The 26603-nt window shown below is 37.3% G+C and overlaps 1 protein-coding gene, 1 long non-coding RNA gene and 1 pseudogene across 11 annotated transcripts in view; all 3 read right to left on the reverse strand.

Moving 5' to 3' along the window:
* Positions 1-26603, reverse strand: part of EVI5 (ecotropic viral integration site 5) — a 237267-nt gene that overhangs the window by 132670 nt on the left and 77994 nt on the right. For 9 of the 10 annotated variants that reach the window (XM_032247902.1, XM_032247900.1, XM_032247896.1 and 6 more), the window contains 8 exons: positions 25258-25447; positions 24095-24319; positions 23185-23259; positions 18597-18722; positions 16377-16520; positions 14998-15087; positions 14493-14590; positions 2235-2295 (listed from right to left, as the gene is read on the reverse strand). In XM_032247902.1, the coding sequence (XP_032103793.1) occupies positions 2235-2295; positions 14493-14590; positions 14998-15087; positions 16377-16520; positions 18597-18722; positions 23185-23259; positions 24095-24319; positions 25258-25447 (1009 nt within the window). The remainder of the gene's footprint in view (positions 1-2234; positions 2296-14492; positions 14591-14997; positions 15088-16376; positions 16521-18596; positions 18723-23184; positions 23260-24094; positions 24320-25257; positions 25448-26603) is intronic. The other variant, XM_032247905.1, reaches the window with a different exon arrangement.
* LOC116529963 lies at positions 4221-8414 on the reverse strand. Its single transcript, XR_004259762.1, has 2 exons — positions 6505-8414; positions 4221-6163 (listed from the first exon to the last, which is right to left on the reverse strand). It is a non-coding gene; the product is annotated as an uncharacterized LOC116529963 (long non-coding RNA).
* On the reverse strand, positions 21563-21684 carry LOC116530057 (annotated as a pseudogene).

The raw sequence follows: 26603 nt of genomic DNA on the forward strand, positions 1-26603 counted from the left end.
GATGCCAGGGTCCAAGTAAAAAAATCAGACACCCCTAAATATGAAGTTTTAAAAAGTACAGTCACTCAGAAATTGCTTTGGTTTTAGTATTTTATAGAACTGGGGAGTGAAAAAAGAGATGAAAATGGTATAAGAAAGAGCTACATGGAAACAGTATTAGAAAAAGAGAAGAGACTACCTTTGTGATCAGCATACTTTATTTACCTGATATGTTCCACTAACTTTCTAAGCTTCTCCCCCACCCCATATTCTTCTCTATACACAATTTTATGCCAACTGCCTGAGACACATGGAGCCAGATTTAAAAGCATTTCTTCAGGCATATGAACTATAACTTTCCCAAAAAAACAAAGGATAGAAAATATTGCAAATGGCTGGGCATGGTGGCTCACGCCTATAATCCCAGCGCTTTAGGAGGCCAAGGCCGGTGGATCGCCTGAGCTCAGGAGTTCGAGACCAGCCTGGGCAACACGGCAAAACCACGTCTCTACCAAAAGTACAAAAAATTAGCCAGGCATAGTGGTGTGCACCAGTAGTCCCAGCTACTTGGAAAGCTGAGGTGGGAGGATCGCTTGAGCCTGGGAGGTCAAAGGCTGCAAATGAGCCAAGACTGTGCCACCGCACTCCAGCTTGGGTAACAGGGAGACCCTGTCTTTAAAAAGAAAAAAAAAAGGAAGGAAGGAAGAAAATACTGCAAGTATAGGTGAAAGTCTGCTAAAGATTTGTTTTCCAAAAATGCCTTTTGGTATTCCTATATTCATGTACTTAATTTTATAAGAAACTTCTTCAAGAGTAAGGATTGTTCATAGAACTGTGATTTTTTTTTTCAATAACATAGTGTGGTGAAATGAATAGGATGGCTTCCCCATCCTCAGATTCTTGATTTGCAGTTCCGAATATTCATAGTAAGTGAAAACCCATACTCTCACCCCATTCGTGAAGACTATGTAATTTTACTTTCAGTAAAAGTACCCTTACTCATGGTACCTAAAAGAAAAGCAAATAGTAGAGCAGCAGTTGTGTGACAGAATTAAAAAAAAAAAAAAAAAAAAAAAAAAGGGAAAAACATCCACCAGGGTCTTTTCTCTATGTATTAAAAATCTGGAAGTACCTATTTCCATTTGATAAGGAAAGGTGATAGAAATGGGAATAGAACCTCTAGAAAAGGGAGGGCAGAGTTGGTAAGAGAGAGGTAACATAAGAAAACTGGAGAGACTGTTTCCCTGGAGGCTTTTGAGGAGGGCCACGGCAAGAAGAGTATTAGCTTAACAGAACCCATTCCCTTGCAAAAGGAGCCTGTGGGATGCGAGTGTTATTTTATAGCAAGGCTCAATTAACATATGGCTGATTATAAATAAGGTGGTCATATGTCTTGCCAGGTCTGAGTCAAAAATCGGAAACATTCAAACATAAAGTTTAAAAAGGGAGGAGGGAGTCATTCCATTAAAATTATTTTACATTTAACCCTTTCCTCCAGGGGCTTGGGGGGGGGGGGGTGGAGGGGAATAAAGAGATTAGAAATTAAATTAGCCAGTCAGTAAGTTCTTTGACTCATGCTTCCACTTATCATCTCCATCCTGCAATATCAGCCTAAAAGCCAACACAACTTTTCTCAAGTCCCAACTCCAAGAGTGCCACAGACTCCCAACTCAAGAATTCCTTGGCTTGCGGGGGGGGGGGGGTACAAACTTTATATTTTTAGAGTATATATATGATATTTATATGCCCTTTGAATTGAAGCTCTCCTTTATTTTCTGGAGAGAAGTAGTTCAAAAGTATAAACCTTGCTTAGAGAAGAAAAAGTTGTACCAGTCAAAGCTTTCTGTAGCTCTAGAGCAGCCATAATTAATTCTAGTGTAATAATGTGCTCTATTTAATGTTTGGCTGAGATTATACTCTTGTTGGTCTCAGCTTAGAAAGTGTTATTATAGATTGTCTTCTCTGCAACTTTAAAAAAACATGCTTAAATGGAATGATAATTATCTTCTCCATGGAAGTATTTTCTCCTGATGAGCCACCAATAAATCTAGAAAAGGGAAGAGCTTGCTTTCCTTCACACTGGAATGAAAGCCACTTTAGTCACATTATTCTGCTTTTCTGAAATGTCTATTTTCAACTAAATCTAGTAGGATAGTAAATAAATTTATGAATATAAGTACAAACTTTAAACTAACATCTACCATCCAATAATTGATTTCAATCTTCAGTACTTAAAAAAGCCCCAAAATGCTTACTTTAATTTCAACTTGCTCTTCCATTTCTTTTGTTTTTATTGTAGTGTATTCCTTTTCAAGCCTAAAAAAGGGAAAAAAAAGAATGTTTTCATTCAAAAGTAGTTATTAAATTACAAAATTTAAAAATACATATGAACATAAAAATACAATTTCTTTAGTTTCTTATAATTTGGAGATATTTGATGTGAGAAAAATCATGCAATTTCATGAGTTCTTATAAAAAATATAACTTTACAAATGACAAAAACAAAAACCACACTAAAAGAAAATTTAGAAAGTAAAATGTATAAAACACAAAATACAACTGAGTTTACAGATTCTATTCAGCCCTAAACTTACAAATAAACCATCTAATCTTTCTCCTCAAATTAAAACATATCTATAGGTTCAACTGGCTCTTAACTTAAAAATCCTGGTACCAACACTGACTTTAAAAATTTTAATGAGGGAAAGCAGACAACTCTTCCTTACAGAAGAATTCCAATTAACAGACATAGGAGGAATAAGGTAAAGATAAAAATCACCATTAGAATTCTACAGTAATAACTACTGAGGGAGGAATCACTAATGGATGCTAAAATTAGTGAGTGAAAGTTTAAGCATAGTCTCAAATTCTCTCTCCTAAAATGTAAGTGTTAAAGGAAAATACTAAATTTATAGTACAGAATCCTGGCAGACTGCACCTAAACTGAATAAAGTTAACATCACTAGTAATACATACTGACATCATGTATCCTTGTTAAGATGTACTGAGTTAAGTGAATTAACATAGAAACAGAAAACCAAAAACCCATGTTCTCCCTTACAACTAGGATCTAAACACTGGGTGCTCATGGACATAAAGAAAGGAACAACAGACACTGGGGACTAATGTGGGGAGGAGAAAGAGGAGGACAAGGTTTGAAAAACTAACCATTGGGTACCATGTTCATTATCTGGGTGATGGGATCATTCACATCTCAAACCTCAGCATCATGCAATATGCCCATGAAAGAAATATGAGCAGGTACTCCCTGACTTTAAAATAAAGGTCAAAATTTAATTTAACACATGACACTGGGCACAGTGGCTCATACCTCTAATCCCAGCACTTTGGGAGGCCGAGGCAGGCAGATCACGAGGTCAGGAGTTTGAGACCAGCCTGACCAACATGGTGAAAACCTGTCTGTACTAAAAATACAACAATTAGCCAGGCGTGGTGGCATGCACCTGTAGTCCCAGCTACTCAGGAGGCTGAGGCAGGAGAATAGCTTGAACCCAGGAGGCAGAGGTTGCAGTGAGCCAAGATCGTGCCACTGTACTCCAGCACAAGCGACAGAGTGAGACTCTGTCTCAAAAATAAAGGTTGAAATTATTAAAAAATAAAAATAATTTAAAACATGACACTGGAACACAGTGGCTCACATCTCTAATCCCAGCACGGGGGGCTGAGGTGGGCTAATTGCTAGAGGCCAGGAGTTCAAGACCAACCTGAGCAACATGGTGAAACCCAGTCTCTACAAAAAATATGAAAATTAGCCAGATGCGGTGGGGGCGTGCCTGTAGTTGCAGGTACTGAGAGGCTGAGGTGGGAGGATTGCTTGAGCCGTGGAGGTCAAGGTTGCAGTGAGCCGTGATCACCACTGCACTCCAGCCTGGGCAATAGAGCACGACCCTTCCCCTTACCCCCCCAAAAAAGTGATAAACCATTAAAAAAAGATGTACTGAAAAGAGCATATCACCTCTGTGGTAGGAGGAGAGTAAGCATGATAATCCAACTCTATTGTAAGTCTAAAATTATCTTTATAAAAATGTATAGGCCACACAAAAACTGGTACCACCAAATTTTTCTATCTTGCTCTTGACAAGAAGTATCAGTACCACATTTACTCTAAATATATGCCAGATCAGGCTCCAAATAACTTATAGCTGCTTTCAAAAACAAAATTCTCCCTCAAAGGATACAAATCTATTACTTATCTCATTTAGCTCACAATAACTTTTTAATGTAAGTTGTTATACCTACTTTGGGGTTTAGAAAGCTTGAGAAACTTCTGTACAGTCACAGCCTTGACTGCTACATTATTCTGTCTCTCACTAAAGTATATCTTAAAACAGGGGTCCCCAGCCCCTGGGCCATGGATCAATACCAGTCCGTGGCTTGTTAGGAACCGAGTTGGCAGAGCAGGAGGTGAATGGCAGGCAAGTGAACATTACTGCCTGAGCTCTGCTTCCTGTCAGATCAGCGGCAGCATTAAAGTCTCACAGGAGTGCAAACCCTACTGTGAATTGTGCATGTCGGGGGTCTAGGGTGTGTGCTCCTTATGAGAATCTCATGCCTGATGATCTGTGGTGAGGTGGAACAGTTTCATCCTGATGCAATACCCCCAACTCCCATGAGCAGAAAAATGGTCTTCCACAAAAGCGGTCCCTAGTGTCAAAAAGGCTGGGGACCACTGTTTTAAAAGACTGTAAATAGCCGAAAGAATTTACTAAAGACTCTGAAGAGCTGCAAAACACTTTGAACCGCTGCACTACTGAAATAAGTTTATAGCCTTCACAAATGACTACTCTGAAGAAGTTACCATCATGCATTATGTAAAAATATCACTCATTTACACGCCTAAAAATAAACCCTACTTATTTAACTCCACTGATAGTGTTTTTGAATAAACTTTTTTTTAAAAAACTATTCAGTTTACAAAAAGACTGTGAAGATAGTACAGAGAATCCATGTATCCCATCCCAGTTTCCTCTATTATTAACATGTTACAGTAGTATCGTACATTGTTATAGTTAATGAATCAATATTAACACACTGCTGTTACCTAAAGCCCATGACAGTTTTGATGAGTACCTTCACGGTTTTGAGGAGTACTGGTCAGGTATTTTGTAGTTATCATTATGTTACCTTCAAATGGGACCATTATGTCCTTCAAATGGGATTTGTTTCATGTTTTTCTCATGATTATACTGGGGTTATTGGGTTTTCAGGAGGAAGACCACAGAGATAAATGCCATTTTCATTATCTCATATTAAGGGTACAAACTATCAACAGATCATCACTATTGACGTTGACCTTGATCACCTGGCTGAGGTAGTACACACCAGGTTTCTCCAGTGTAAAGTTATTTGTTCCCCCTTCATTGACAGTGTTTTTAGACCCACATTATGGCTTGTTTAAATTACTAGAAAAGACTAATAATCTAATAATTGTTCTTTCTATGACTAGTTTCATAACTCAATGTTTTCTACACACTATTACCAAAGTGGTCTTTTTTATTTTTATTTTTTAATTTTTTTATTCTTTTTATTTGGGAATAAAAAAAAGTCAGGCGGGATTCTGTACCCCAATGCCTCCCAACACAGCCCTCACAGGCAGGGAAGAGAGGCAAGGGGTCCCTGAAGGCAGGATGAGAAGAGCGGTCCCATTCACCATGAATGTCCATCCCTCGCCCACCGTGGATCGGTCGCGGCCCGAGAGAGGGTGACATCACCACATCCATCGGAAACAAAGTAGTCTTTTTTAAAAACACTGATTTGGATCATGCCACACACCCAGAGTGTCAGTGGTTACTCATTACCTCCAGATTAAATTTCAAAGGCTTACAAAAAGTAATCAAAGCTCTTTGGAGAAATGGCTTATTACTGAGCAAGAGCCCAAAAGGCATAAATTGAACCTGGAACATTCTGGTGCCCTAAACAAAGGAATTTCCCAAAGAATAATGGGAAAATATCAAAAGAACACAGCCTCCATCTTGGAAGGATTCCCACTGGACAAATCAGGGACAATTTAATAGCAATGCATTATAGCTCACTGAATAAAATAACCCATGAATTCACACTGATGTAAATAAATGAGGGTGAAGGGGAAAGTTCTTCCTTATAGTAGAATGCTGATTAATAAATAAAGAATAAGGAATTGGGAAAATCATAAATGGATATAAAACTGGTATGGTGGCCGGGCGTAGGGGCTCACGCCTGTAATCCCAGCACTTTGGGAGGCCGAGGCAGGTGGATCACGAGGTCAAGAGATCAAGACCATCTTGGTCAACATGGTGAAACCCCGTCTCTACTAAAAATACAAAAAACTAGCTGGGCATGGTGGCACATGCCTGTAATCCCCAGCTACTCAGGAGGCTGAGGCAGGAGAATTGCCTGAACCCAGGAGGCGGAGGTTGCGATGAGCGGGGATCAGGCCATTGCACTCCAGGCTGGGTAACAAGAGTGAAACTCTGTCTCAAAAAAAAAAAAAAAAAAAAAAAAAAAAAAAAAAAAAAAAAAAAAAACTGGTATGGTAGATTTGGTAAAGAAAGAGGTTACTACGTAATCTCAAAATAGCCTGGCACAAATTACTTATTACAAAAGGGAAAATAATAACAGTAGTAAAACCTGGCAGACATTACCTTAATCAAGTAATCAAAGCTAACATTACCAGTTTTGAGAGACAGCATTATCATATATATCGCATGGTGAACTGAGAAAATACAATATCAGTGACATACTTGCCAAAAATGCAAAACCTGAAACTAATCTTGGGAAAACCCCAAAAAAACTCAAACTTTGAAATTTTCTACAAAATAACTGGCCTGTATACTCTTTAAATATATCAGAAACACAAAGACTGAGGAAATGTGTCAGGTTAAAGAAGACCAAATAGGTATAACACATAAATCCTACATGTGATACTAGAGCGGACCCTGGACTGAGGGGCGGGGAGATGGTTATACAGCATATTATTGGGACAGCTGATAAAATCTGAACATAGTGGATTAGATAACAGTAGTGTATCTATTAGGTTGGTGCAAAAGTAATTGCAGTTTTTGCCATTGAAAGTAATGCAAAACTGCAATTACTTTTGCACCAATCTAATATAATCTCCTTGTTTTGATTACTGCATTTGTGTTAAAGGAAACTATGGCTAAAGGGCACAATAACTCAATTTATTCACAAATGAATTTTACATATACATACACACAAGAAGAGAGGATAATAAAGCAAATGGGATGAAATGTAAACAATTGATGAATGTTGGTAAAGAGTGTATCGGACCCCCTTGTACTATATTTGTAGCTTTTTAATAAGTTTAAAAGTACACCAACATAAAAATTCATCAAAAAAAGTCAATGGCTAAGACTCAACTCTTAAACTTTCATGTAGTAAGGGAACCTCTGCGCCTTTGTACCTATTACCATTCTTCTTATAATGCCCACCTTCTCTTCATCTGGCCAACCTCTATTACAGCAAAGAGTAAAACTTTTAAAACCAGATCATGTTACTTTTCTCAAAATTCTCCACTGGTTTCCCCTCAGATGTGGAATAAAGTGTGGCCCATGAGGAGGCAAATAATCAACTAAACGTTTAACAATGATGAAAACATGCTATATCTGTGCTGTCCAATAGAGCAGCCATTAGCCACATGTGAGTGACTAATTAGCACTTAAAATATAACTGATGAAATAAATTTTTAATCATAGTCCACATAGCCCCATGTGGATAGTGGCTACCACAGTAGATGGCATGGCTTTAAATATCCCTAGCACCCTACCATGTTTCTGACTTCGTTGCTCACCACGCTCCTATTTGCCTATGCTATTCCAGTCCCACCGGTTTTCCTCCTTTTCCTTTTTGTAGAGATGGGGTTTCACTGTGGTGCCCAGGCTGGTCCCAAACTCCTGGGCTCAATGGATCCTCCCAGCTCAGCCTCCCAAAGTGTTGGGATTACTGGTGTGAAGCACTGTGCCCAGCCTCTCACTACTTTTCTATTCCTTGAATGTATCAATCACATTCTTGCCTCAGTCTCTACATTAACTGTTATCTTACTGCACGTTATACTTCCCCCAGATATTCCCATGCCTCCTCCTCTCACTTCCCTCTGGTGTCTGTCAAATGGTACCTTATCAGCCTGTGAGCCCTATCTCTGAGTGCCCTGTCTAAAAGAGTGCCCCTCATTACTCCATGTCCTTTATCCAGCTTTGTTTACTTCACGGCACTTTCACCGATGGATGTTACCCTGTGTATTTGTTCTGTGTCATTCTTCTGTATTGCAGTAAGTTCCATATCAGCAGGGATTTTCTGTTGCAGTCATAATTGAACCCTAGCTATTAGAAACAAAGGTCTTCGGCCAGGCACAGTGGCTCATGTCCGTAATCCCAGCACTTTCGGAGGCTGAGGCAAGTGGATCACCTGAGGTCAGGAGTTCAAGACCAGTCTGGCCAACACAGTGTAAATCAGTCTCTACTAAAAACACACACACACACAAAATTAGCTGGGCATGGTGGCGCATGCCTGTAGTCCCAGCCTCAGGAGGCTGAGACCTGAACCTGGGAGGCAAGGGTTGCAGCGAGCCTAGATTGTGCCACTGCACTCCAGCCTGGGCGACAGAGCGAGGCGCTGTCTCTCAAAAACAAACAAACAAACAAACAAACAAACAAAGCTCTTCAAAATTGTACTCAGGTGTCATCTCCTTCAGAGAACTACTTGAAACTTCCTCCTCTGCCATCATCCTGTGCCATGTCCGTGGTCTTATTTTTCTGCTCACGTATCTGCTAAAAGAATGTTTCCTCACCTACATTTTAAAGACTTCTAAATTTTGTTTTATCTTGTGTAAATATAGTTAAAAAGGACATATAGTTGTAATTTATATGTACTTTAAAATATTTCCATTGCAACTTAAATGAGATTTCTCTTATTTATGGACAACGTCTACTCTAGGACCTAACTGGCAAAGGCAGTCATTATTATTTGACCAATGAATCAAATCATCATTAAAAAGTTGCCTTCACTTTTCAATTCAAATAAACATGTGTTAATAATTTGTCCCATGATCACGATTCCATTCTGAATTCTATTTGTAAGAAAGATAAAGCAATCTTGCCTTTGTCAGCCAGATAAAGTCAGAAACCCAAATTAGAAATTAGAAAAATCCCATTTTTCTTGCTTTGCTCTCTCAGGGGATACCTTCTCAAGAGCAAGTCATTTTGAAACTGTTCTTTTTGTTTGGAACCACAAAGATTTTTTATAAACTAAAGTAATGTACCATAGTATGGTCTAGATTGGGTGACAGGTTTTCCTTCCTTTAATAAAGTGAAAAGTGCAAAGGAGAGCCAAGACACCTCTACTACAGAAATGTTATCAGACAGATAAACTGTAGAAAATAATATAGATAGAAATTGAAATTTTACTTAACCAAGCTCTGAACATTTTCCTGACACCCAGCAGACTTCACATCCCAGTCTGAAGACATATGGGTTGGGTACCTCTAACATATAATTTTAATAATCTGTTATACATTTGCATCCAATAAGCTATTCACTTTTCTGTGCTGCTACCCTCCAACCAACAGGAAGCTTGGGTGTTTTTGAGGTAGGTCCAATTGTGAGATTATTATATATTCCAAGACTGATACTTAGCAGAAATAGACAAGACTTATCTTTTAATATTGACAAAAGATTATGATCCAGATTATAAACAACTAGTAACCACTAAGAAGTCAAAGCAATATGAAGTAGACACTGCAACAGAAAAAGGAGGAAAAAGAAAAGAAAAACATGAGACAAATAAACATATGAAAAGATGCTTACTCTCATTAACAATCTGGGAAATGCAAATTAAGTAGAAAATCAGATTTATATTCAGGAGATTGGTAAAAATTAAGAATAACCAAGCATTGATGGCAGAACAATGAAACTTTTTTTTTTTTTTTTTTTTTTGAGACAAGGTCTTACTCTGTCACCCAGCCTTGAGTGCAGTGGCAAAATCATGGATCACTGCAGCCAGGATCCCCCAGGCTCAAGTGATCCTCCCACCTTGGCTTCTTGAGTAGCTGGGACCACAGGTATGCACCACCATATCCAGCTAATTTTTGTATTTTTTGTAGAGACAAGGTTTCACCATGTTGCCCAGGCTGGTCTCAAACTCCTGGACTCAAGCAATCTGCCTGCCTAGCCTCCCAAAGTTCAAGGACTACAGGTGTGAACCACAGCACTTGGCCACAATAACACAGACGCTGCTGGGTTAGACTGTAAATTAGTGTCACTGTGGCAAAATTTTGTGATGTTGAACATAGTTTACTTTGTAACCTTAAAACATTCTGAATATAAGCCTGTAAGTCCTTAATAATGCCCCCTGCAAAAGAATAGATGAATTTAAAAGAACACCATTCCCACTAATTCTTTTCTCTGGAAATTGGTGATTACAGGGAATAATTAAGGTTTTTTTCTTTTCTTTTTTTTTTTTAAGAGAGAGGGTCTCACTCTGTCACCTAGGCTAGAGTGCAGTGCTGTGATTACAGCTCACTGCAGCCTCCATCTCTAGACTCAAGCAATCTTCCAACTTCAGCCTATGAAGTAGCAAAGACTACAGGCACCTGGTTAACTTATTTTATTTCTTGCAGAGATGTAGTCTTGCTATATTGCCCAGGCTGTTCTCAAACTCTGAGACTCAAGCGATCCTCTTGCCTGGGCCTCCCAAAGTGCTGGGATTATGGGTGTGAGCCACCATGCCTGGCTGAAATAATGAGGTGTTTGTAAGTGTTTCCAGGAGAATGAAGTTAGCTGCATTAGTGAAGAAAAGGTTATGAAGAAAGCTGACTGATAAATGTTAAGAAGAATGACATTTTAAAAATCATGCTTTTGTTATCCTAAATAAAATAGCTTAACATGAAAAGTATCCCCAATGATACCTTTTTTTTTTTTTTTTTTTGGAGACAGGGTCTCACTCTGTTGCCCAGGCTGAAGCACAGTGACAATCATGGTTCACTGCATCCTTGACTTCCCAGACTCTAGTGATTTTCCTACCTTTTAGTCTCTTGAGTAGCTGGGACTACAGATGCACACCACCGCACCTGGCTAATTTTTTGTTCTTGTAGACAGGACTTTACCATGTTGCCCAGACTGGTCTTTTTTTTTTTTTTTTTTTAAAGATAGAGACAAGGTTTCACCATGTTGGTCAGGCTGGTCTCAAACTCCTGACCTCGTGATCCACCCGCCTCGGCCTCCCAAAGTGCTGGGATTACAGGCATGAGCCACCACGCCCGGCCCAGACTGGTCTTGAATTGCTGGCCTCAACTGATCTGCCCACCTCGGTCTCCCAAAGTACTGAGGTTATAGGTATGAGCTCCTGTGTCTGACCCCCAATAATACTTTTGAGTAGGGTGTGCCAAGAGGTGGAAGGTCATAATGAACTGGAAATTCTTACAATGCCAAAGTATACAGAGTACTTACTGGGTGTCAAGAAGGAAAACATAATTTTATAATAATGAAATCTGTCATTACTTCAATCTAGCCATCAATCATGGCATCTCTAATAACAGTGAGACAGACAGATATTACGCATCTTTTAAGATGAAGTAGATAGTATCGCCTATTAAGTATTCTTGCCAGAAATGCTTGCACTTAATTAAATTAAGTCTTCACATTATCCTCCAGTTTACAGAAAACACAAGAGATACAGAAACTAAATGAGATGAATCAGAGGAATCCTTCAGATTGGATATTCTCCATAAAACTGACTTGGTCTCTTCAAGTCAATATATCAAAAAGAAAGATTGGAATAGGTGGTGATGATCTAAATTTTCAAAAATGTAAATGAACAACTGAATACAATGCAATCAATGCCAAAGACATTTTTGACACAACTGAGGAAATGTGAACACACACTGACTATTAGGCAATATTATGGAATTATTGTTAAGTGGCAAAAATGATGTGGTAAAGGAAGCAAATGACTTTATGGACATGAATACTGATATATTAAATAGTGAAATGTCACAATTTCTGAGCTTTACTTTGAAATATTTTGTAAGAAAATAAATATGACAAAACATTAACAATCATTAAATACAGACAATAAGCAATGGATACTTATTATTCTATTTTTCTGAATGTTTGAAAATTTTCCCAGGAGAAAAAAGCAAACAGAATGTGAGCCGTAGCTATGAGTAAAATCTATTCTTTCCTTCATAGCTAAGCTTCATAAAAGAAAAATGAAATGCTATGTTGAGGAAGGTTGTTTCTAAGTCAGAACTCAAGATTGAAGAAAATGAAACAACAGAAAGAGAGAGGTTGAAGATAGAGGACAGACGGAATAATTAATGGAGCAAGGACCTGGAAGAGATGGGAATGAATAACATCACTTATTCTGAAGTAGCATTATAAAGGAATAAAACATTGTATTACAAAAAGAGAAAAAAAAAAACATAGCTAAGTCTACAAGCTGGAAGACAGCAAGTTCAGGAAGTCCGAAAATGATGGCCGAATTAAGAATAAGGTAATCTGCTGAGAGTTAAATATGGTAAAAAGGGGATGAGAGCTGGGAAGAACGGTAAGGTTTGAAGTAATCACTGTGAGGAATGAGATAATTAATGACAGCCAATATAAATACACATGGAGGGCCACTGGAAACGTAATTTACTGTCAGCAATCTCAGTAACTATGCAGTAACACTTGGCTACATGAATACAGGATACAAAAGGGCAGAGGAAGTACAGTTGTTCATATCAGAAGGCTTTTACACGTCAGTCTAGAGATCTTGATAAAGCAGAATGCGGAGAGCATAAATAAGAAAGTGAAAGAACCAGGGGGCCAGAAGTCTGATAAGTAAACAGGATAACTGAAATTTCAGAAATGGATTGTGCATATGACAAGATCTAAAAGGAGACTTAGTTACCAAGAAGGTTGGGAAATCTCATTCTCTATCAGACTTTTGAAGTAAAATAAATTCTCTACCTGGCTAGTGTGATTTCAATGTGGTTTTACCAAGTGAAAAAAATCGAGATGATTCCTTCTTATCAGTTATAAGGCGCAGCAGCTTTTTGGTCTATGTGATGTCTCCACATGATGGTAGTTATTTAAAACATATCAACATAATGGTGGTTATTTAAACACCACAAGTAATTCATTAATATAGTTTGTGCAATAGGAATACCCATGGGAGTAGTATGTTATATATGTTAACGTAATTTCACATTGCAGTAGAAAAGACACTGCTAACTGCTAGCATAAAGTATTGTTATCATTTTAAAGCATTTTGTACCATAGAAAGTACAGTATCAGAAAAGCTAACTATGACCTAAGGCTAAGAATTAAGTACCGGAAGCTAGAGAAATAACAGCTATTATTTTAATTAACGCTCTTAATCTGATTCAAAAATAAAACTAATGAACCAAGGCTGTTTATTTTGAACTTTTTTTTTTTTTTTTTTTTTGAGACAGCGTTTCGCTCTTGTTACCCAGCCTGGAGTGCAATGATGCGATCTCGGCTCACCGCAACCTCTGCCTCCTGGGTTCGGGCAATTCTCCTGCCTCAGCCTCCTGAGTAGCTGGGATTACAGGCACACGCTACCGTGCCCAGCTAATTTTTTGTATTTTTAGTAGAGACAGGGTTTCACCATGTTGACCAGGATGGTCTCGATCTCTTGACCTCGTGATCCACCTGCCTCGGTCTCCCAAAGTGCTGGGATTACAGGTGTGGTATTTTGAACTTTTATGACACACATACCAAGAAAAGCTTCATTAGAAAGTAGCACAATAAACAACACTTGGCCAGGTGCAGCAGCCACACCTGCAATCCCAACATTTTAGGAGGCTAAGGTGGGAGAATCACTTGAGCCCAGGAGTTTCAGATCAGTCTGGGCAACATAGTGAGACCCTGTCTCTACAAAAAAATTTTTTTAATTAGCCAGGCATGGTGGTGTGCACCTGTAGTACAACTGTACTTTAGTAGAAACAGGATACCTCCTGTACTCAGGAAGCTGATAGGGGAGAATCACTTGAGCCCAGGATTTCAAGGCTGCAGTGAGCCACGTTCATTCCACTATACTCCAGCCTGGTTGACAGAGCCAAAGCCTGTCTCTAAAATAAACAAATAAATTTTTAAGTTCTCAATCCATACCTCATGTCTATCTTGCTGGTTATGCTAATTTTGAACTTAAGTGACACTTTGGGGTCAAACTAAGAGGAAAAGAATGTCAATGAATGGGACCACACCAGAAAAGTTTTGTTTTGTTTTTTTTTAAATAACAGCATCCTTAAATATGTATATCCATTCCAGACTCCTAATTCCAGTCAATGTGGAAAAGGAGGAAAGTTTTAAAGGTAGTACATGCTAGTCCCATGTACCACTATTAAAGGTAGCACATTCTAACGTTAGCTTTATGTTATATTGAAACCAATATTACCAAAGGAAATAATATAGTTCTATAACCTAAGGAGGAAAACTGTACCACTAGAATATTTTGTCACTTCCACTGAATTTCCAAAAAATATATAAAATACTTACTTTTTCATTTTTTTTGAGTTGTATTTGACTTGGTAAGCTGCTTGGATTAACTTGTCTGGGACTCCATCAAACTGATGTGGAATGACCTTTTGAAAGTGCTAACACACAGTAAAAGAAAAACATAAGAATGCTTTAGTGCTGTTAATAGTGAAACCCAAAGACACTAAAGAAATTATGGACTGTGCATGATGGCTCATGCTTGTAATCTCAGCACTTTGGGAGGCCAAGGCAGGCAGATCACTTGAGGTTAGGAGCTTGAGACCAGCCTGGCCAACATGATGAAACCCTGTCTCTACTAAAAACACAAAAATTAGCCAGGCATGGTGGTACACATTTGTAACTCCAACTACACAGGAGGTTCAGGCGGGGGGTGGGGGGGAGGAGGATCGCTTGCACCTGGGAGGTGGAGGTTGCAGTGAGCCGAGATCATGCCACCACACTCCAGCCTGGGCTACAGAGTGAGACTGCATCTCAAAAAAACAGAAAGAAAAAATTATGAACTTACCTGTAACATCCCTTCCATGTCAAGTTGCATCAGTTCTGCCTGATTCATTTGAAGAAGTGCTAATCCTACCCGAAACACTATTTCTAAACCCTGAGGAAACAAGGAAACAAATTAAATAAATCCAAATTTATCTCACTCTTCCATCAACAAAAACAAGTCATTTCAAATAATACTAAGGTAAACATTTAGGAATCTAAACTAGAGGCTGGCAAACATTTTTTATAAAGAGTCAGAGAGCAAATATTTCCGGTTTGGTGGGCTACACTGTCTGTCAAAATTACTCAGCTCTGCCACTACAAACCCAAAGCAGACATACCTGACATGTAAATATACGGTCAGCGCTGTGTTCCAGGAAAAACTTTATTTAAAAACAAACAAACAAATAAAAAACAGGTGTGGAAAGACAGATTTGGCACAAAAATCTGTCCATCTGATTGATTGGTACATGAATCATACTTGGCCAACTCTGATCTAAACTAATTTAGATAGGTACTACGAATTGATTTTCCCAAGATGTAATTAATAACAACTAATAGGCCGGGCGCGGTGGCTCAAACCTGTAATCCCAGCACTTTGGGAGGCCGAGGCGAGGCGAGTGGATCACAAGGTCAAGAGATCAAGACCATCCTGGTCAACATGGTGAAACCCCGTCTCTACTACAAATACAAAAAATTAGCTGGGCATGGTGGCACGTGCCTGTAATCCCAGCTACTCAGGAGGCTGAGGCAGGAGAATTGCCTGAACCCAGGAGGCGGAGGTTGCGGTGAGCCGAGATCGCGCCATTGCACTCCAGCCTGGGTAACATGAGTGAAACTCCGTCTCAAAAAAAAAAAAAAAAAAAAAAAAAAAACAACTAATATTGAGTTTGCAGACTAGAAAACAAAGGATTACTACTATGTGCTGCTGGCAAAAGGACAACAACCTGAAACGTGTTCATAGAATAGAATAAACATGCTTATTATGTCTTTTCTCTTTGGATAACAGATGCATTGCAACAATATTAACTGTAAGACAAATTTTACGTCTCACTAACTTTCACTGTATCAGTTAGAAGGTGATAAAGAGGTATGATTAACAGTGTAGGCTCCAAACTGCCTATGTTTGAATCCTGGTTACAACATCACTTAATGTATTGTGTGTTCACAGACAAGCTACTTAACCTTTCTCTAAGTCTCAGCTTCCTTATCTATCATCTAATAAATAGAATAAAAACAGTATCTACCTGATAGGGTTATTATAAGGTTTAAATGAGACTATCCATGCAAGCACTTTTGCATGGGACTCATGGCTTTCCTTCATTGCTCTCTTCGTTGCCCTGCTCTCACAAACTCAATGACCCCTTTGCTCAACTCCTGCTCCTTGTCTCTCCGTTAGCTTACCTCAGACATAAAGATATCAAATATTCTTGTTGCAATTGGTAGTGGAAAAGTTGTAAGAAAGATAGTCAGAAACCAGGATGATGCATACATTGAGGTATGAAAACTCTGAGATTGAAAATGTACAAAGAGCTCTGGAAGATGCTCCTAAAGAGAAGAAAATAATTAGTTAAAACATAGTAAAATTGAGCATTTTAAATTAGATCATTACATTTATACTAGATTAGCCTATACCAAACACAAACATTAGTTCAAGCATCATATGGAAAAGGTAAGATGTAGAAATTCAAACATTTGGACATGTGAGTTTTGAATTTTGAATATAACATTTATTAATAAAAAGAAACTGAAATAAAAGTTTTATATTTGTTTAATCCTGTTGGATACATGAGTGACTAATATTTTCTATACTTTTCTATCAACTATAATATTAAAAAAAAAAGTTTAAAAAGAAAAGAAACTGTATGTTAAAATACTTTCAGGCACTATCTACCACTGATCACCTATTCTTACCTTCCTAAAGAATAGGAAAAATACTCAAAATACAGCTGTTCCAGCAACTCTAGTAATTCAAAACATAAATGAGACTTTTTTTTTTGAGACAGGGTCTCACTCTGTCACCCAGGCTAGGGTACAATGGCACGATCTTGGCTCACGGCAACCTCTGCCTCCCAAGCTCAAGTGATCCTCTGATCTCAGCCTCCCAGGCAGCTGGGACTACAGGTGCACACCACCATGTGCAGCTAATTTTAAAAATTTTAGTAGAGACAAGATTTTGCCATGTTGCCCAAGCTGGTCTCGAACTCCTGGACTCAAGCAATCTATTCACCTCAGCTTCCTAAAGTGCTGGGATTACAGGCATGAGCCACTGCATCTGGTCATAAATGACATACATTAATTGAAAATATAACACCAAGAGAGTTTAAGGCTGCTAAAAACAAGCTTACTATTTCAGGAAAAGAGTTAGTTAAGAATCATCTCAAGTCCAGGCACAGTGGCTCATGCCTGTAATCCCAGCACCTTGGGAGGCTGAGATGGGAGGATCACTTGAGCCCAGAAGTTCAACACCAATCTGGGCAACACAGTGAGACCCTGTCTCTACAAAAAATTTTAAAAATTAAAATTAAAAAATAATAAAAAATTAGTCAGCTGCAGTGGTGTACATCCATAGTTTCAATTATACAGGAGGCTGAGGCAGGAGGATCACTTCAGCCCAGGAGGTCAAGGCAGCAGTGAACCATGATTGTGTCACTGTACTTCAGCCTGGGTGACAAAACTAGACTGTGTCTCAGAAGAAAAAAATAAATAAAATAACCTCAAGACCTATTCTGGCTTTTTCTTTAAAATACATAAAAACAAAAAATATGTACCCCATAATGTACAATTATTGTATGTCAATTAAAAAATAAAATGTAAGAACATTTTACATATCCCCTTGCTCCCACCACAGATGGAAAAACAGGAGTTTATAAGGCTGCCAAGAGACAGGAAACTAATAAAAATGGCTCTCATGCCAGCTGAATCATTAACCTACTTTTTAAAATTCTGCTCATTTAATTGAAATTGAAATTTAAATAAATGAAAATGCTTACACTATAGCAAACTTATTTAAATATATAAAATATAAAAATTAAATTCCGGAAAGGTAAAATACTTCAAAGGTATTTTTCTCTTGATTTTTATTCTGTTCCTATTCTCTCCACTTTCATACAGTCACTAGATAACTTGCCTTTAATTAGCAACATAAGAAGAAAACATTACAGGAAAAAAATTACGGGCTAGCAAAAAAGTAAGATAAAAGTAAAAAGGCAGGGGTGAGGACTCAAAGAGACAGATAGTCTCAAAGTAAATGGACTGATGTCAGTGTGATAATATCATAAAGCTCCTGTAAAAGAGCTTAGACTATGTAACAATAATAGGATATAATAAGAAAGTTCATGTGCTTAGGTAAAGGGTTTATAGAACATTTGGCAGAAATGCTTAAGAGGTTTGAATACAAAAACTGGAGTCAAGTTCTAGACTGTGATCTACCTAAAGATAGCACTTCATTTGAAAGTAGGTCAAACTGTATGTTAACCAACCAAAAATCAATCATGTAATTAAAACATTTATTTATTTAAGCACTTTAATGCTTTTAACATTAAATTTGCTTAGTTGGCACTCAGAACAAGATAAGAAAAAATATAAAGGCAACATGTCTTTTGATCAATACTGCACATTTACCTGTATCATACATTCAAACTGGTACATACAAAGGCCCAATTCTGCCATACTTGGTTTAAAAAGTTCACGAAGTCTATAGTCTTGCATTAATTTAACAAATACACAGAAAGCTTCTTCTTCTGGCATCTACATTGAAAGAAAAATAACAACATAGGTTAATGTTCTATGATAACGCAAATAAACCAAATGATACTTAAACCAAGCACCCACCCAACCATAAACACTGAATGGCTGTGTGTTGCAATGTTAAGAGCAATGAGCTAAGAATGAGAAAGTTCCAGTAGTCTCCCATTCTATCACCAAGAATGAGAAGTTGGACAAATCTTACAACATCTGAAACCAACTGCCTCAACTTGCCTCATTCATTAATTCAACCAACAAATACTGATTTATAGTCAGATACTTTTCTCTCTCTGGGTATACACCGGTGAACAAAATAAACATAATATCTATTCTCAAGGAACCTGAACTTTCTAATGGAGGGAGACGGACAAGACATGGAATAAATCAACTAATATATATGTCAGATGGTGATGGATGCTATAGAAATAAAGTAAAGTAGGGTAATAGGGAATGCTGGCAAGACACACAGCTATTGATGTAGATCAGGAAACGTCCCCTGATATGGTAACAGTTAGGCAGAATCCTGAAGAAAGCAAGGGAGCATCTGAGGAAAGAACAGTTCCCGAAGACCAAAGAGTACAAAAGCCCTGAAATGGAATCACACTTGGCATGCTCAAGAAACAGCAAATAGAGAACTACTAAATTAGTATATTATGAGTGAAGGTTATACCATGGAGGGAAATAATAGGGAACCAAAACGCAGAGGGCTGTAGAGGCCACTGTAAGGATTTTGACTTTTACCTTAAATAAGAAAGAAGGTTTTTTGAGGATTCTGAGCAAAAAATTGTATTATGTGGCACAAGCAATAAAAGAACACGTAAATTAAGTTTTCACATTATCTGAAATTGGGGTTTAAAGGTACCAGTTTCACGTTTATGTGTAAATCATTAGGAAATCATACCAAAGAAGATAATGAATGTGAAAGCTCTGTAACGAGCTACAAAGATATTCAGAATACTTAGGCAAATAACTATCCAAATTGTTAAGCCATCTTTCTCAAAATAATAAAATCTGCTAATTAATTCTCATTCATTCTCATTATACCAGTGTGCTTCAAAAGAGAACACCCCAAAGGATCTCCAGGCCTTATTCTTACTGAAGACTGCTGCTAATAACAAGATATTTTCCCTGGCCTTGACACAGCCACGGACAGGAGCCAAGAGTTTCTCTTGGCAAAACCTGCTCTTCCTTTCTCCCAACACAAATGGCCACAATTCTACTTTGGAGACTATCTCTATTAATTCTATCAAGCCCCACAGCCCCTGTGAATTATTTCAGTCACTACGAGAAGCCCCAAATCCCAGGACTCTCATCGTATATGATTTTACTGTTCCCCTAATCTGACCCCATTTCCAACCTTTCCTCAACCTTTTCCACAGCATTTTCTGGAACCCACATTCTGCCATCAACGGAATAGTCTACCTGTATCCTCAATCTTTTTTCCAAATGTTCCTCTCTTCCTTTAGCTGAAATCTGGATCTGTCCTAAGAATACTTCAACACTGGAAGCTGGCTCTCCCCTAAGGTAGTTGTTTTCTTTCCCACAGCATGGAAGGGGACTGAGATTACTGAGGCATAATACATCCTTAGGCGATTTCATCATTGTGCAAACATCATAGAGTGCACCTACACAAACCTACATTGCATAGCTTACTATGCATATGCACCTAGGCTACATGCTATACAGCCTATTGCTCCTAGGCTACAAACCTGTACAGTATGTTACTATACTTAATTCTGCAGGCCAACTGTCACGTGATGGCACATATTTGTGTATCTAAACATAGAAAAAGTAAAGTAAAATAGGGTATTATAATCTTATGGACGCACCATCACACATGTAGTCCACTGTTGACCAAAATGTCATTACACAGTACATCATTATAATTTCCCTTTTTGTCTTACAACAATTTTTTCTCTTTTGAACATATTAAAACAAGTTTCATTCCCTCTTTGCAATAACAATGATATGGGAGCTAGGGGAGAATTTTTTAATGCAACATTTTCAAAAATAAGTTGAGGTAATTTAAAAAAAGAGGAAAAGAAGACAGAAAAAGTATCACTAGGTCCTTCTCAAAAAAAACTGAAACCATGGTGGCAAAATGAAAACATGTGACACAGAGTGGCATATACCAAGCTGCCTTATAGTCATTCCTTTTCCATTAGAAAGAAATCAAGACACTTGAGTCCTAGAGCAATGTGGTGTACATACTTTCACTGTGACTCTGAGCTGATAAGAATCTGTGTCTTTTGCAAAGATCTAATGCAGGTGATATACCAAATTTTATAGGAGTAAGATACACACAAAACATAGTACATATCTAGCACTTTTAACCATTTTGATACAATATATACTAACTTTACAAATTTTATCAGACTCTCTGAGTTACATTTCTAAAGTAAAGTTATGGGAGACAATATAGCATAAGGAATAAGATCATAAACTTTTAAAACAAAAAGAGCTTTTTCTACCTTATGGCCCTGGGCCATAAGTGATCATCATTGTTGTGTTGGTATATTGCTGACACTGACAACAGCTAAGTCAATCACCAAAATATCATTTATTACTCCAATGATAGTAATAATACTTATTGAAGTTAGTATCTCTACCACCATTGCTTGCCCTGTTTTGAAGGAAACTGTGATTCCTAGAGGATTCACAGGATCCAAAGGATTTCTAGAAAGCTAGGTCAGCTGTTGAGAGATTCAGACCTCAAGCAGGAAAAAACTGCTCTTCAGATGTCCAAGAGAAACAACTACTAAAAAGTTACTGTGGAGCTAACAGGAAAATAAAAGGAACAGAACTACAGAAAAATCACTAGACTGATAATAAGGATGTCTTAGTTCGATAACGAAGATCTACCAATACTAAACAATTATATATTAGGAAAAGCATAATTTTCAGTTAGCAATAATCACGCCTTGGATAAATCTCATTGGCTACGAAACTGCCATTGCACAAAGCTGAAAAATCGTAATTCTGTTAAACAACTATACCCTAACATTAACAAATCTAGTTTTGCATTGTATTATTTATAACATAATTCCACTTAGAAATCGATAACCACTGGGAGCACTTCTTATGTGTTCTTACATATGCTGTAACACAATGTAAAAATTATTTTTATTATAAACCTGGTGTCAGAGATGTCTGACACCAGGTTTATTCTACTCAGAAAACAGGTATGTGTATATTCCTGACAGCAACAGAGTTTCAAAACTCAGAGCAGTTGGGAAGTGAAAGCAAAGCATCAGGAAACGGTTTCTGATTCCTACTCTGCTTTTATCTACCAGGATGTGTGATCTTGGGCAAGTCAACGAACTTTCACTGCATTTCTCCTATGTGCCAAACACCATGCTAGGCTTCTACATAACATTACCTCAAATAACCTCCAATAATGAGGAGTAATCTTTTTCTAACCAAGGAAGGAATAATTACAGTGCTGGTAAGAAAATCTTTTTTATATTGTACAACATCTTTAGAAATTTACAGAGAATTTAATTGATCATGGAGCTAAAGGTCTGTTATGCATACCTCACTGTATGCTCTAAAGTAGTGGTACTCAGCCACTTTTACTCCCTCAAGGATATAACTTTGTTACTGAGTAATTTTGCAATGGGTTTGGGTGGGATGTTTTCAGAATTCAGGGGCAGGATAATCATAGCTTTGAAGGGAACTAATCACAACTAATCTGAAAGTAGATAGTATTATCTTATTAAGGCTCAGAGAGAGGTTAAATAATCTACTCTAAATTCATACAGCATGTGCAGAACTGAGTTGCAAAATCATCCTATACAACTCAAACCAAGTCATCTCCATGATTCCTTTTGAGGACTAAAATCTGAGACTAAATAAAGAGTAAGATGGACTTAACATTTCAACGAAGCCAAGGAGATAACACTATATGCCATTTCCCTTCAAAGCTATGACTATCCTATGCGTGAATTCTGAAAACATCCCACCCAAACCCACTGCAAAACTACTCAATAACAAAGTTATATCCTTGAGGGGTAAAAGTGGCTATTTTAGAGCATGCAGTGAGGTATGCATAACAAGCCTTTAGCTCCGTGGTCAATTAAATTCTCTATAAACTTCTAAAGATGTTATATAATATAAGTAAGATTTTCTTACCAACACTTTAATTATTCCCTCCTTGGTTAGAAAAAGATTACTCCTCATTAAATGTTGACAAGTAAGATTTTAAAATACTGTAGATACAAACTTTAGACTATTATAGTAAAAATGTATACATCATGAAGTTAAAATTTCATTTGGCAGTAAGATATTATTGTATGTTATTTTAACACATTTGCCCTTTTAAAGTGCCAACTAAATATCTGTCTTCGAATTATGCCTAGAAAAAATCCCCAATATCCACTTATATTTAATAAAAACAAAGATGCTTTTTAAACTCTCCAATCTACTAAAGAATTTCATTGGACATTTAATACTTATATTAACTTACCTGCATAAGCAACAATCCAACTATAAAAGCACTTCCTTGACAGTAACCAACCTCACGATCCACTAAAGAATAAGCCTAAAAAGTAAAAAAATGTTGTTCAAAATACATGGTAAGTTACACCTTCCTTGACCATTTGTTTTTTAGAAAAGCTCTTGCTTGCTTGTTATAGATGTTATCCTATACATATTTAAAAAGCAAATGTTTTATTACATGAAATTTTGTTTTGACAATTTCCCAATTCAAACTTGGTAGCTCCTGAAGACAATATAATAAAATAAAATAAAGGAATTTGTACTCAGGAAGGTGACAGGGCTTAAACATCAAGTAAAATTTATATTGATGTAGATAAAACTAGACTAGGTTTAAGGCAAAGGACTGGCGAAATGAAATGATTAAACAAGAATCAGTATTTCACAGAGACAGCTGAAAGAGAAAGTAACTGTGGGAAGAGAAATGGCAATATTGAAGAAAAAATGACAATGGTATACCTTTCAAGGGCTAAGTGTTCTAAACAATGCTGGTCACAGCAAGGAGAAAAATTTGCTGACTGTAGGAACTCAGATCTGCCAGGAGAAACCCACATCCCAGGTTCTGAACTTCACAGATGGTGAATTATCCATTTTTATGAGGAGCCCTCTATGGTATGTGATTTATAAGCCATCGCATTTCTATCAACTAATGCTGACTAATGTAGCAAATATTCTAACAAGTCTTCTACACTAGACAGTAATGTAGCATCAGAATTAAGGCAAAAATAATGCTAAAACCAATTTTATTGCCAAAGCAACTGATCACTGTGGTGGAAGGTCATGCTTTATTGTGAAAAATGTGTGATTTCAACCTTCCAGGAATTCATTTCATTTCAAAATATGAATAAATAAAACAATAAAAATAAATAAATGAAACTTACCTTCATTACATTAAATAAAACCTCCTGTCCAAGGCTATCTTTTTCCTTAAAAAAATTGTGCTCAGGATAAGTTCTAGCAATGTCCCTTCGGATCAATTTTTCACAAGGTGAGGTCATTTTCAGTAGTTCTGAATACTGATCCTTAATCGGCATACTTTGTGCACTGCATAAAAGTTGCCAAACTATTGCTCTAAAGTGATGAGGTATCCCTTTACGGACAAGTTCCTAAAAATACAATAAAATTTTTTAAATGAATTATTTAAGCCTATCTTGCAAGCAAAGAAGACTTATTAGGGGGTTGGAATGAAGTGGAAGACTTCATCAAATTTGTAACTCACAAAACTAGCTTTATAGTAAAACTAGGGAACCCTTTAAGCCAAGGGTAAGACTGGGCCCTGGGTGTATCCTGTTCTGGTCAGAGGCTTAATAATGGTCATTTCACCTCAGTGTGTGGCCTCTTAAGGTAATGGACCTGAAACCTACAAAGCTGTGAATGATGGTACAGTACCCATCATTCAAAGGGCTACTGAAGACAAAAAAAAGAAAAAAAAAAAAGTAAAATACTGTAATTCAAGAATTCAGGATATTACAACTTCATTTCTGAACCTATATAATTAGAGAATTTAATTTCTAAAACAATTTTCAGGCTGGGCAAGGTAGTTCATAACACTTTGGGAGGCCGAGGCAGGAAGACTGCTTGAGGCCAGGAGTTTGAGACCAGCCTGGGCAACAAAGTAAGACCCCATCTCTACAAAAAAGTGAAAATAAAAAATTAGCCAGGTGTGGTGGCACACACCTGTAGTCATAGTTACTCAGGAGCCTGAGGCAGGAGAACAGCTTGAGCCCATAAATTCGAAGTTATAGTGAGCTATGATTGCACCACTGCACTCCAACCTGAGCAACAAAGTAAGTCTCTATAATAAGTAAATAATTTTCAGCTGTATATTATATATTTCTACATTATCAGGACCTCTGTAACAACTGATGTCTTCAAATTAAAATTTCTAGGGGGGAAAGTAAGTGAAAACAAATAAAGCAGATCCCTTTAATATATAGCTTGAAAGCTGTCAGAATTTGGGTTTTTTTTTTTTCTAATACTCTATTAAGTTATGCCTGATGCACTTTGGAATAAGAATAAGAACGTCAACAAAGAACATGAATACCTTAACTTGTTTTTCCTTTTTTTTGCGTACATCTTCCCATTCATTAACAATTCTTCCCCAAAGAATCCAAGAATCTTCTTCAAGGTGACTGAGGTTGCTAGAGGCTGATGAACTCGACACAAGAGAAGAGCCACTGTTTCTTCTTGACCCATTTACAGATCTTAAAGATTTACTATCCGTTTCTAACAATCTAAAACATAATTAAAAACTGTTCAAGATCTAATCTAACAGTGATATTAGAAGAGGCAGTGATGATACTTAGAGCTTGACTCTGTAATTTAGCCACTTTTAAAATACAGTTTTAATAATATACATGATTTAAATAAATTTTGGTTGGCATCAATAAAATTACTGCTATTTTTTCACCTATCATAGTGGTTTGAAAATTTGAAAAGCAAATTAAGTGAAATATTTTTGAGTTACTAGTCCCATTATAATCCCCCTTCATTTCCATTAAAATTTCTATTTGGGGGATATCTGATGAGAAAAGTAGATGGGTAGGATTCAGGAAAATAGAACTTACACTTGGAAGAGATACAATAAATCTACGAAATAACTAATCCTAAAATGTTTACAATATGTCCAAGCTTAAAAGTAAGGCAGAGCCCCCAAAATTAACCAAATCACTTCTCTTTCTTCATTTTGCTTCACACATGCAGAACTAATCTGCCCAAACAAAAAGTATTTATGTGGCCCATGCAGTGTTTGTGTAAAAAACTGAGCTATTACTAATACATTAAAATTGGAGGATTTCATGTATTTGCTTATATGCATTTATACCTTATTTATAATTCTAGATTCTCCTGAAAAATAAAAACATAAAACCAGTCTACACTCCTGCACAGTAATAACAGGAAACAGCTGTGTGGGAGCTTCTTCCTTCAAATGCAGGACTTTAATCTGATCAATTTCCATAATCCCTACAGTTTCCCCTAAAACTCAGACCGGCTAACAGCTGCTTTTTATTACTGGGCTTACACTGTTAAACTGGGACCTCTTCACTCATGAAATCCCTGTTGACTTTTGAGCTTGCAACCCTGTATTAGGCCTCCTCCTTATCTGATGAAAGATGGGTTAAGATAATTTTCAAGAGCCAATCCATGACTAACCACAACATTAAGTCTTTTATTTCTTTCACATATGCACCAGCTATAAAGGAAGTTTGGAAAATGTGGCTCTATCACTATTTAACAGAGCTACTACTCACTTTCAGTAATTCTTCCAGGAAAAGTCATTTGCTTAGGGTACAACAAATGCTCACAATACTAATTCATAAAATACAAAAGCTGAGAAAGAAAAGAAACATATAGAGGTTGAATCCTATTTAGCAGATTATTAGAAGCACC

Source organism: Sapajus apella, unplaced genomic scaffold (assembly GCF_009761245.1).
Source record: "Sapajus apella isolate SASKATOON/1434 unplaced genomic scaffold, GSC_monkey_1.0 scaffold64, whole genome shotgun sequence".
Taxonomy (NCBI): Eukaryota; Metazoa; Chordata; class Mammalia; order Primates; family Cebidae; genus Sapajus; species Sapajus apella.